General features: G+C 39.6%; 1 protein-coding gene across 3 annotated transcripts in view; it reads right to left on the bottom strand.

The window, feature by feature from the left end:
- Positions 1–13,284, bottom strand: part of adcy2a (adenylate cyclase 2a) — an 88,427-nt gene that overhangs the window by 68,914 nt on the left and 6,229 nt on the right. For 2 of the 3 annotated variants that reach the window (XM_049584943.1, XM_049584945.1), the window contains exons 2-3: positions 11,172–11,833; positions 6,685–6,882 (exon numbers count right to left, since the gene is read on the bottom strand). In XM_049584943.1, coding sequence (XP_049440900.1) covers positions 6,685–6,882; positions 11,172–11,708 — 735 coding nt within the window. In that variant the 5' untranslated portion in view covers positions 11,709–11,833. The remainder of the gene's footprint in view (positions 1–6,684; positions 6,883–11,171; positions 11,834–13,284) is intronic. The other variant, XM_049584944.1, reaches the window with a different exon arrangement.

Genomic DNA, 13,284 nt, shown 5'->3' with positions numbered 1-13,284 from the left:
TAGGGTGCTCAAATAAAATGGTGGACAGTAAGTATAGAACAGTATGTTGAAAATGGAATAAGATAAGAAAAATGAAAAGACCTTGTGGCAGTTTCCTTTGTTTTCTTTATTGAGAGCACCTCAATACAGGTTTTCTCTCTACTTCCATACTGCTCTCTCTAAGTTGACAGCTGTAGCACTAAGTATTATTGGCATGGGCAAACTGTTGTTAACTGACACAGGCGGTACTGTCTGCAGTAATGGACTGAGAAACAATGGCATTTTATTCTTAGAGATTCATTGTAGATTAAAATTAGCCCTTCTCTGCTGGCCCTGCTTCAGATTTACAGACGAAATCCAGTGTAGTCTTTTAATGCCATTTTTTATCATCTTAAAGTCATGGCACTCTGCCCAACACTCGAACGCAAAATATTCTGCGCATGGAAGTGCTGACCCTGTCAACTTCCAGGGTCCACTGGCAGGTCCTGGATATTTGCAGTCGACTGCATTATCAACAATCTGGAAATCCATCTGTAACAAAAAAATAAAAAAAAATATTTTTTTTCTTCCTTTACCTCTGGAGGCACAGCCCAGAGTTTTTTGACTAACAGAAGTGCAGGGGCCTTGGCGATCGCTCACACCCTTCACTTCCGGCGGTGCCCCCAGGGAATCACCATGTTGTTTACAAATACTTCGGGCAGAAAACCAGCAGAGTTTAGCTATATATCACATTTTTCACGTCACTATATCACCGTGTAGACTAATCTGATGTTTGTTAAGTCTATAAACACAATGACTGAACAAACGTTATTATTTCTGTGTGCACGTTTTGTAATTAATAACACGGTTATCGTAGATTAGCTGGGCTAACCGTTAGCTGTTAACGTTAGCGGTGTCTGTAATAACCATAGACTGTATAAAAATAAGGGAATAACTCAATAAATGGTCCGAGAATAAAATATTTTTCCCAGCGGATATCTTAGTTACAACATGATTGAGCTAGCAAAGCAGTTTTGTGTTGCTATGTGTGGTATTTATTCAGTTATGGGAAATCACAATGTCTAGATAGCATCAGTGGCTGCAGCTGACAGGGATAGTTAGCAAAGCTAACATCAGGACGTCATCTGTTAAAAGCCTCCCGTTGTCGGATACGACATGAAATTACTCCAGTTAGCTCAATCATGTTGTAACTCAGACATCCGCTGGAAAAAATACTTTTTTTCCACGTTGACGAGACAGCGTTTTGGGTGGAGCGGTCACTATGGACGCAGAGCTTGCTGTTTCTGTAGGTACACATTTCCTGGGGACACCTGCATGTCTCAGCCACGCTCCTTCCATTGTGATTGGCTAAAGCGCAGCATCGTTCAAACTACGAACGAACTACTATTCTACAATGTAAATTGCAGAATCTGTCTTGAGAGATTACATCATCAATAACTTATCTGACATTCTCTGTGAGTCTCAAAAAGTGCAAATCTCTACGTGACAAGATGTGTTTAAAGTGGATGGCAGCTCATTGGGATACTGACTTCTTATTAGGCTTTGATGGTTCACAGGTAAGTCTATATATTTAGACCTAATAGTTTGAGAACAGCATTTTCTCAATTCAAATATGATTTCAGTCATTAGTTAAAAACAAGGTGACAGATTTACTAAGGCATCAAATGATAGTTGGCTAGCAATGGACATCAAAAGAGAACATCAAAATAACCGAACAAAGGAAAGTCACTTTAAAGTGTAATCATAAGATATTCACCAGTGTCTGCCCTCTCAGTTTGAAAAATAAAAAAATATATTCTTTTTAATATGGTGGCTAGCATGTCTTATGGGAGGCCTAAAAATCCCCATGCAGACTAATAGAATGGTAATTCTCTTTTTCATTTATCTTAGGTTTCTGGCAAACAGAACATATATATTATTCAAAGCTTTTTCATTACTGACTGCATTAGAGATTTGACTCACATTCATTCCACTGATACTTGAAGTAGGATCTCTGTTCTCCCCAGTGGTAAATGAGATTAAAGTATAGGCTACTGAATATGCTGTATACTGAGGAGGAGCAGTGTGAGAACACTTGAGTCATGTCCTTAATTTATACATTACAGGCAGCAAGCCCCTAAAAACACATAGAGAGCAATGCCAGTCAACAATAATGTCTCTTCAGATAAGCATTAATTAATATGGCTAAGATGCAGCAGTCAGAGAGCAATAATGGCATAATGGCCTGACATTTCTAGTAAGCAGAAGAAAGGAATGAATGGAGTGGCGTGTGAATCAGTGCATCTTTAGCTACCTCTTTGTGATAGATGAGTCCACACCAGACATCTGTCTTACCAAGTACTGTTGAATGAGCGCAGCTTTCAAATGACGAAGACCTAATGTACTGTGCTGCTTTCATTGAGCGCTGTTGCAGGACACATATGGCTATAGCAATGAAGATGCTGCTTTTTGTTTGTCTTGCCACATTTAACTGCAGATGTAATGTGACCACAGAGTGTTACATGCATAGCATATGGTATGTACCTATATGTTTGCCGGAGATACACACACTCACATACATAAACAGTAGGGGTGGGGGCAGGGAATCAATACAGTATAGTAACGTGATATTTTGCATGGCGATATAGTATCAATACATGGATGCCAAGTATCAATCTTTTATTTTATGCATTATTCATTTTAGTACAACTTTTGGTAATAGAATAATAAAATCAATTGCTAGATGGTGCTGATGTTTTTTTTTCCTGGTGAGGCCAGTACAGGTCTCAATCAGCGGCATTTGGCAGGAGGTTTATCAAAACAAAGATGGAGGCACTGGAGAAAGATATCAAAAATGTGCCGTCTGCGTTTAAATATACTGTCTGGATTTATTTGGGATTTTTTTTAACATGAATGGACAGGAGAACTTGCTATGATATGATGTGATTTGCAAGCAGTGTCTTATGAAAATAAATTACTCTGAGGAAACTCTGAACATGAGGGCTCAACTCAAACGCCACCATCCAGAGATAGTGCTAGCTGCTGACGGCCAACCTACCGCTAAACCTGCTCCACCGAAAATCAACAAACACCGGACACACTTAGCTTGACAAAACTACCATCAAACTCTGGAAGAGCTAAGAAAATAACACAGACACAAAATGAAGGCTTTTGTCACATGCTAATGGTGGAACCCAGGTATGGGACTCCATCCCAACGTTTTTTCACCGCAACAGCAATACCCAAGCTCTATAGAGAAGTGACACAGAAAGTTGAGGAATCTTTGAGTGATTCATGGAGGGTGGCATTAACTTGCGACACCTGGACTTCAAGGCCAGTGGATTCATGTGACTATAATGGTACATTATCTCACAAAGAGCTGGTGACTGCTGTCTCACATTCTCCAAATTAGAGCAGTGCACCAAAGTCACACCTGCAAAATGCAGCACAACAATGGGGGATTGCTAACATAGACCTTGTCACTGTAACAGACAACGCTTCTAAAATGGGTGTTGCCATTCAGTTAATAAAATACCTGCATATTATGTGTTTTGCTCATGTGCTTACTCTGGCCTCGCAGAGGGCATTAAATCTGCCAACAGCTCAGTAGGTCAGGTTTATGCAACATTTCTGACTGGTTTTATGACAGTGTTGGTCAGTCTGTCTGCTTTGCAATGTATTTTATTGCAAAACTCAGCATATCACAATATTGCATAATATCGTATCGTGACCTAAATATTGTGATAATATCATATCATGGGTCTTCTGGCAATTCCCTCCCCTAATATACACTGTATAATACATACATAAATGGTATGCTTACCAAGGGTAAATATGATTAATTTAGGCCTATGCTTTACTTTTATTATAAATATAATCTCCTGTGCTGCTGCTACAACACGCAAAAATAGTCTATACAAACTTCATGGGCAAACTGTCCTCAGATCAAAAGCACTGTTATGCATTCTGACTATGCTGAGAGGGCCACATGGGACATAGTCAGCGAGTCTGCAGTAGGGGTCCGGAAGCTGGATAAATGAATGGATAAAAAAAATGTACTGATTAATATAAGGTGATTTACAGTAGTTTCACACAACACATCTGGCAGGCTGTCTACATACCAGCTGACTGCACTTTTTCTACTAGTGTGACTCTGATATATGACTGGTTTGTGGCTTTCTAATTAAAGAGGAAAAATATTCCATGCAACTGCATTTGTGAATTTACGTTGACTGTGTAATCAGCCCCTCTGTCACATGCTGTGGTACCCATCAAGTCAAATTCTGTACTTTCTATTCAGCTGTTCTTGCAGAAAGGATAAAAAAAGATTCTATGGTGGCTCATTGGCATCACAACCTTCATGGCCTTTGACATAAATTTTTCAATCTCCTTTTTCCCCTCTGTCTTCTGTCAGTTGTATCCCTCTCTGAAGTGTAAAAATTCAGCAAAATAAAACAGTCCAACAATAAACATATTTAAAGACCTCTCACTAAATCCCAAAATTCACCATCCTTGTATTTGTTCTTTGTGTTGTGTAGTTTTTATTCTTCCCTTTTTAATACTCAAACACAAAGAATACTATTCCTACTTTCTGACAGCATATAATTAAATAACTCTTTTTTAATACTGTGTGTGTAATTTCATAATCTATAAATTTGACCTAGATAACCAATTTTCTAAAATGTAGAGTAAAGTACTGAATAGAATATACTACATGAAATTTGAACCATGACAGGTAAGGGTCTAGGACAGTCATAAACACTTGCTAGGCTAATGACATTTAAGGCAGGAGGAATTGATTATGACAATCATTATTTTTGATAAGATAAACAATATATATATATTTAAATGTTTTTTACTGGACAGAATCTGTGGTAGCTGTGGATCTGAAGTCAAGAGGTGTGGCATAGAATACGTAACTGTAATGTTTTACAGTTCAGCAATTATACAGATGGCCAGACCTCTTAATATAGTAACACAATTTTTATCCTTTTTTAATATATCAAATAATGTCTTGGGCTTTTTAATGTTTGAATAACTAATAACATCTGTCTTTCTTTACCAAAACTCATTGAGGCAGAAGCATAAATACAAAAAAAAAAAGTACATCATGACGAAATGTCAGGGAGCACTCAGGCTTGTGCGTGATCAGTCCAAAACTTAAGACACTCTGTTTTAGAATGTAGGTCAGAAATCACAAGAGATGAAATACAAGCTTAGGGAGATTTTTTTTCCAGGCCCTCTGAATCCCTAAGTCTTGTTTCACATTTATCCATGTTTGTAACTACACTCCACACTACAGACAAGCGAGAATCTACACTTCATACCATACACATAAAAACAACATTTGGTCTGGAAAGCATCTTTATATGTTTAGGTTTTAGGTAGAAGCCAACTCAAACAGAACAGAAAGTGAGTGAATCAAAAGCCAAGTCAAATCCCTAGCTCCTCTTGCTACCAGATTTCATGCTGTTTTCGAGCAATTTGGGTAATCTTTTTAGAAGAAAGTGACATAAATATGTCCTCTATCACTCTCAAGTGGACATGATCACAGTATGCATGGCTAAGGTTATCTGGGTACATTTCACAAAATGTGCACTTCTAAAGCCAAAATTCTCAGCGATGTTGTCATTCCCCAGAGGAGAGCACAGGTTAAAATCCAGGTAAAACAAAAATAAATGTAAAATTAAGTTACAAAATCATGAAAAAGCTGTTTCTCTACTCTAAGACACTGGGAAGGTGCCCGCTGAAGGCACTAAGCCAAAAAACTTACTGTTGCAAAGTGACAGACTCTTGTTAGCAGGTAACCCAGAAGCACAGTCAGTCTATAATAGCACAGCAAACACACTGTGAGCCGAGAAATTGCAGAGGAGTGAGTGCCGCTCCACAGCGACAGACTCATTCAGCAGCTAACATCAGCACAAAACACACACCCGAAGCAGTGCGCAGTCACTGCCAGCCAGCATGCCCAGGAGCCGATTCGAGTTGAAAGACTGAAAGGTACGTTAGTGACGTTTTGTGCTTATATTGTATTTTGCTTGTGTTTATATGATTGCGGCAATTAACAAACATGTATATTCATATTTACTTTAGACTGAAAAAGCTAAAAGAGCATGTGGAACGTAGCAAACTTGCCGCTCACACACAGGGGGTTAACAAAACAACTCAGACACTTTTCACTTTAAAACATTAGTATTTATGTACTTCTAATGAAGAAGGGGAGGGATTATGTTAAGAATGGCTCCAGTGCATCATTGAGCCATGATTTCAGGCCTGCCCAAGAAATCTTGGACCAAGATTTCAACAAGTCTTTTCTAACATGTATAATGTGTTTAGAAAGAAAGCACTGACCTTGTCTTGCATGGACTTCAAAAGAAAAAAAATAGCAGATTAATAAAAGAAAAAAAGAAACATGCATCAGCAACATCCTTGGTCTAGATTTCTGTCTTATCTCTTATGTGCTTACATTTGACCCACGCTCGGTTTGTTGAGATACCATGAAGCATTTAATTTTCAAGAGCTCTCAAGAGGTCTTAGGAGTGAACCATGTACTGAACCAGATATTCAAAGTTGTCATTTACAGTCTGTTGTACTGGCTTTTCGTTAAGCCACTAAATCTCTCCTAAAACTACCCAATGAAACAGAAGCAATAAACAAATCACAGAATGTACCACATGTTCCTCTACAACAAATAAAATCACAAGAGATTACATCTTTGTGTCTTACCTGGTCCCATGGACAGATGATCCCGCCAGAAAACATAAAAAGGTAACCCATGGTAACCAAGCAGGCCCAGATGACCAGGGAGAAAACACGCAGAAGCTTCTTGAAGATAGACTCAATGCAGACAAGTACAAAAACAGCAAGAAAGATAGCCAGCGCCGTGGGCACAGTGATTACAAAGGCCACATGGTCCTCAATGTTCTGAAAAAGGACACAAAAAAAAGAGCATAAGAGAGAGACAGTGAAACACATGGACAGACAATTTAAGAGAGAGTGGAAGAGATGTAATTTATCAGAGAAAGGAGGAATAATTAATTAGAGGGAAAACTAAGTTTGCCTGAGAGAGATAAACAAAGAAAAGGAGGAAATTTAGAAGACAGGGACTTTGATGGGGCATGAAACAGCCAAACTATGTTATAAAAAGCCACTCATCTAGTGCAGTCTTTCCTCTTTAGTATCTTTAAGATAGAAACAACAACAAGGCAGACGTGTGACTCACCCAGAGACAGCGTAAATACGGAATTAAACAGTTTCTCCTCTGATTTTTCCGCCTTTTTAAACATAAGGTGTCACCACTAGGGCTGTACCCAAATATTCGGATATTCGAATATTCATTTCTATGGGTAGGTATTCGTTATGAAAATTTGGTATTTGATAATCGTTTTTTATTTACTTTTTTTTTTAAACATATTTTATTGGTGCTAAATGTTGTCCTTTTGTTGTTGGTAAATGTAGGTTATCAATAAAAATCAAAACTTTTAAATTGCATTGTTAAAAATGTGAAAATATAGTATAGCCTACCAACTGAGCTTGTGCGCACGGCACGCTTGAGCGCATCCGTCTGAGGCTGTGGATCAATGCCAAGTTTTACCACTTCATCACTATTCCCTCTAACTTGTAGCTGTTTTTTCATTATCTTTTGAATTTAATATGAACTATGGAACCATTTCTGTCAACGTTCATTTCCCCCGTTTTGTACAATAAATTATTGTTTTAAGTTTCAACAAGTTAGGAGTTTGTGACACAAGTGTGTTTTGAAAACAACCGCGGACTGTCACCTGCTCAACGCATCAGTACCTTCAGATGCCATGACAGTATAGCCAATAATGTCAAACTATCATTTACAGACCGATTTAACAGACGATCACAGCTGCCCGACCCCCAGGTCCATTTGTGGGTCCCGCGGGTTACGGGTCGACCCGCGCATCACTTCTCAGCTCAGTCTATAAAGGCTATATACACAACAGTAAGGCTATAGACATTATATTCTATTCAGGCCAGCAGAACCAGCAGCGCATCGGCTCTACAGTGCACGGCACTGCTGATTAACCATTTTATTGCAGTACAGAGTGTCTGCCAGCAACCAATTACTTGCAGAGGCTTCCTCCAACTTGTTTCAACAGTTCTGATTTAATCAGAAGACAAATTAAACAGGATGACTAGCCAATGTGAAAATCAAAATAAAGCATAGAATAATGTACTGAAGGAGACTGTTGTGCCATCACATTTTTTTGTGGTTTGAGATCCAGTCGCTGCCGGTACTCGTGTTTCACCTAGACCATATCTTTTTTAATAGGGACTAAAATACAAATACATGCTTTATCTAAGAAGAATCCAGCTTTTATAAAATGTAATTTTAACAAATAATTGAGCACTCCAATGTGTAAAATCATAAAGGCTACACTCTCTCAGGTAGGGTTAAAATTATTTCAATATTGCTAAAAGTACAGTCAGGTATCCATATCCTCTTTTCAATATATAACAGTATAAGTGAAAAAAACTTTACACTGAGAGAACATGGAGTGAGGAAAAACGCTAAAAAGCCCTCAGTGTTAACCAGTAGCAAAGTTGAAGCCACATCCATAATGGATTTCCTGCTGCCTTTCTGAAACACGCTTAGATCTGAAAGTTCTAATAAAAAATTCAGGAGTTTCTTCAAGGTGGACGTAGGAGGATAGCTCAGTGAATTAAGTCGTTTGTGCTGCCTGCCTTTGCCAGGTTTCATCCCATCATTGCTTTTCCAGTAGTTTGACAGGGCATGGAAAAGGGTCAGGATGTGGTTAGACAGATGTGTCACATCCTCACTGGCACATTTAGCTGTGAGGGCGAAGAAATCTGTGGGATACACTGATATCTACCAATCAAACTTTAATTCAAATTCAACCCCAAATAGCCTTGTGTCATATTGTTATTTAATGCTGATTCCAACTTTCTATTTAGTTTCACATCAGGGCTAGTAATTTGATGAATCTTGTTCACTTAAGGGCCTCACTGCTCAGTGACACTGTATCCCCAACCAAAATGCCAGCTTTGTTATCTACCATGCAAATTACACTTCATGAAACATATTAATGAATGGATTATTTTAACTTCTCCTTTGCCCTAGTGTTGCATACACTGACAGTCAGTCAAGTCCATCACTGTTTTCAGAAGCGACATAACCATCAAAATGTTTTTATGTCAGTCTATCTCACATTGCTTTTTGAATTTGTCCTGTTTCTCTCCATCTCTCTCTTTCTCCTCCTTTAGCCCCCACCCCCACCTTCCCTCTGTCTCTTTCTCATGCTCACAGTCAATGCACTGGGACAGGAGAGGATATGTGTGGCTGCAGAGAGCCACAGAGAGTTTGTCTCGCCCAGAGCAGAGCTCCAAAACAGCACAGGATTTAGGTCAGCCAGCCAGCAGGATGGAGGGATGATAGGATACAAATAAAAGAGAGAGACAGAAATATGAAGAGGTGAGAGATGACACAGACACGAGAATTTAGAGAAATGGGGGATGATGGGGGGAAAATAAAACAAGGAAGTAGCAAAAGTCATGCCTATCCAGCACAGGGACAGAGCAAAAAGAGGATGTAAGACAGATAGACTGAGCAGTGGCCTAATAGGAAGAGACATTTACTGAGATGCTTGTTTGTATTAAGCTCACAAAAACATGAGGTTTTAGAATGAATTGAGAACTCATGCAGAATTATGTTTTTGCTGTCTGACTGTAGGGATTTTTCCCCCCTTAAAACCAAGGATTTCAAAGTATAGTAGTATAGTATAGTATATAATAGTTAATGCTTCAGCTGCTGGTTAACTTATACTTTCACACTTTACCATAGCTTCAAAACAAATGCTACCACTTAGATCAAATAGCGAATCCAAAGCAAAATTATCAAGTGGGTAATTCAGTGGCACAAACACTAGTCGTGGCTAAGGTAGTAAGTCAAAAGACTGATGAATGGTGATTAACCACTTAAATATGCACAAGACCATAATTGAATCACTATTATGACAATAACAACAGTGTGTAAGAGGTTACTTAAATGCAATCAGCAATCAGAAAAGTTGCCAGGCTAAGTATGAATCATTACAAAATTGTTATCTCTTCTTATCTTTTAGATAATGGCTTTCATTTGTTGACCAGTTAGGTATAATTGATTCTGTTTTGTCTTAATTGCATGGAAATGCAATGGCTGGCTCTCAGACTACTGATGTTACTGACCTCACCGTCTGTTGTTTGTTTGTGAAAGTGCGTGAAAACAACGTTATAATGTAAAACTCAATTCTGTTCTCATTTCAGATTCAGTTCTAGTGATTTGGTGATATGAGGTGTGTGTTTTTGTGTCAGTGCTCTCTCTATCTCACTCTGTCTCTTTCAGTGTGTTTTAGACTAATCCCTTCTTAATAGCAGACTCAGCAGAGACAGGGAATGGGAGAGGCACTCTCCTAATGCAAAAATGTCATAAACTATAATAAGGTTATGTAAGTATATCAACTAAAATCAATCAATAGATTGTGCTAATATACCATTATGTTCTAAATATTCTCATTTTTTTGGATGCAAATAATTTTGGTTGAGAATGTTTCTATTTTACAGATAACCTTGCCTACACTGCATTGAATTTTTCAGGCTTTCAGACCGAAGATAACCCTGTCAAAATAGTGACAGAGGGAAACAGATCTCCTTTCTGTAGTTCAGTCAACCATGAGCTCAGACAATAACTAAGCCCCTTATTCCCCCCCTCACTTTTATCTCACCCTTCTCTTCACATTAGTGCTGCGATGAGGACTGCATGCTGTGAGAGTATGCGTGCATATAGGTGTTGCAAAAGCATGCCTGTATGAGTGTGTGAGTCAAAGAGAGAGAGGAGCTTGTGTATTGTGGACATGCCAGCAGTTTGTGTGCGTGTGTGTGTGTGTGTGTGTGTGTGTGTGTGAGGATATGATTGGCAAGCTAGTTTGAATGACCTTATTCCTATGCACGTTTATAAAAAATGTGAGTCTACAACATATGTCTGTGCACCACATGTGCCTTGATGTGCCCGTGCACACTGTTTACAAAGCTTACACTAGATAGGAATTTCCTGCATATAATGCCATTCAAATGTTTGTATGGTTGTGGTTCTTCATATTGATTTTACTTGTAGTGATGTTATTTGTACTTTTTTATTTGCATAATACATCAGTGTGAGTGTTTCTCCATGTTGTGAATGAGAGGCTTACCAGTCCTGAAGCAAAGAACACAGTCAGCAGAGCCAGGCAGGCTCCCATCACTATGAGCAGCAGAAACACAATCAGAGGATGCTGCTGGCTCATACAGTAGTAGGACTCATAAAGCCAATCCGGGGACCTGTTCCTCTTCACCTGACCTCTTCCTCCTCCTTTATCTCCTTCACCAGACTCCCCTGACCGGTCCAGGAGATACCGCTTCCTCCTTATTGCCTCTTGCCACATGGATCTTGGAGCTGAAAAGGAGGAAGAGGAGGGAAGGAAACTAGAAGAGGCAGGAGAGGTGGTCACTGCTAAAGTATTAGTCGTTTCCACCACAGATGAAGAGCAGTTGCTCTTTTCTGCTCTCCTGCTATTGTTGTTCCTGTTGGGGACCCTGGTATGAGAGCTCCTGATCTCCAACGTATCCTTCGGTTCCTCCTCCACCTCCTGTCTTAAGTCTTTCAGGCGGAGACAACTGAAAGCTGAGTCTGAGTCACTGTGCGCCGGCCGGAGAGGTGGCAAGAACGCACTGAGGGTAGAGCGCAGCATCCTCCTCTTTCTCCTCCTGCCAACATGTTGGAGCGGGAAATAAAGGGGAGCGCAGAGACTGAGTGCTCTTTAGAGTGAGAGAGAAAAGTGGGAGGGAAGTGAAGGGAAAGGGGAGGGAGAGAGGGCTAAGGGGGAGGGGAAAGAAAAGAAGGTGCAGCAGCAGGGAGAAGTCAGCGTGTGAGAGAGAGAGAAGAAAATATAAGAAAAATTTAGGGCTGGGCAATATGGATTGAAAATCATATACTGACTGAATGTCAATACACGATACAGATCTTGGTATTTTCTACAAAGTGGGCTAAATGCTCAGCTGTAAGTTAAAGCTATATGTGAGATGTTACAAGCACTTTTATTCAAAAAAGACTGTTTAAAATAAAATGCAATGACAGGGTTTCCCTCCTTGTTTAAAAAACATACAGCAACAAGACATTCATTCATTCATCTTCTAACCGCTTCATCCTCTTGAGGGTCGCGGGGGGGCTGGAGCCTATCCCAGCTACATCGGGCGAGAGGCAGGGTACACCCTGGACAGGTCGCCAGACTATCGCAGGGCTGACACATAGAGACAAACAACCATTCACGCTCACATTCACACCTACGGACAATTTAGAGTCTCCAATTAACCTAGTCCCCAATCTGCATGTCTTTGGACTGTGGGAGGAAGCCGGAGTGCCCCGCTGACATGGGGAGAACATGCAAACTCCGCACAGAAGGGCTCCCACGCCCGGGATCGAACCAGCAACCCTCTTGCTGTGAGGCGAGAGTGCTAACCACCACACCACCGTGCCGCCCGCAACAAGACATGTAAATTAAAAATGAAATCAAATAAATAGAGGGCTGTACATACATACTAGGGATGGGCAACACAAGCAAAAACACTATTCAAAAATTGTGGCAGCTATTCGACAATTTTTTGAATAATCCCCAACCCCCATGATTTTTATCTTTATTTGACATGCAAATTTGACATTTGCATGTCAAATAAAGGGGGGAAAATAAGACGGCGAATAGTAATAGTCGCATTAAAAAATCGATTTTTCAAAAATAAAATTACTATTCGAAATTCGAAAATCGTGACCTATCCCTAATACATACGTATATAAATATACAAATACTTATCAGTACTACAGTCCTTGATAATGTAGCCTCGGTGCTAATTTAGTACCAGATTTCGGTACTCATGCATAGTGTCTGTGCCAGTTCAGACAGCACCAATAGATCACATTAATCCAAAAGCAAAAATTTGGTTTTCAAGCTGATGAGTGTCCCATTTTAAATTTCAAGGTTCTACGGACCTAAAATTGCAGTACAAATCAAAACACATACAACTTGTCAAGTAACCGTTAATAATGCCATTCTGCACACCTTGCATAGGGACTTTTCATTTGCCACTCATCAAAGAGAATTTACCAGTTCTGCCAACAGAGACATTCAAAGCAGATAACCCTTTGTGGATCATTCACACTTTGATGTCACATGGAAGCAACAGGGTTAAACTCACTCATAGCACAAAAAATCCATTTTCCGCACACCTAGTGGTATCTGAGTTCTGATTTATTTCCTAATGTTCTGTGAAATT

Source organism: Epinephelus fuscoguttatus, linkage group LG8 (assembly GCF_011397635.1).
Source record: "Epinephelus fuscoguttatus linkage group LG8, E.fuscoguttatus.final_Chr_v1".
Taxonomy (NCBI): domain Eukaryota; kingdom Metazoa; phylum Chordata; class Actinopteri; order Perciformes; family Serranidae; genus Epinephelus; species Epinephelus fuscoguttatus.
The sequence above is the reverse complement of the archived record's forward strand: the minus strand, read 5'-3'. Positions and strand labels throughout refer to the sequence as shown.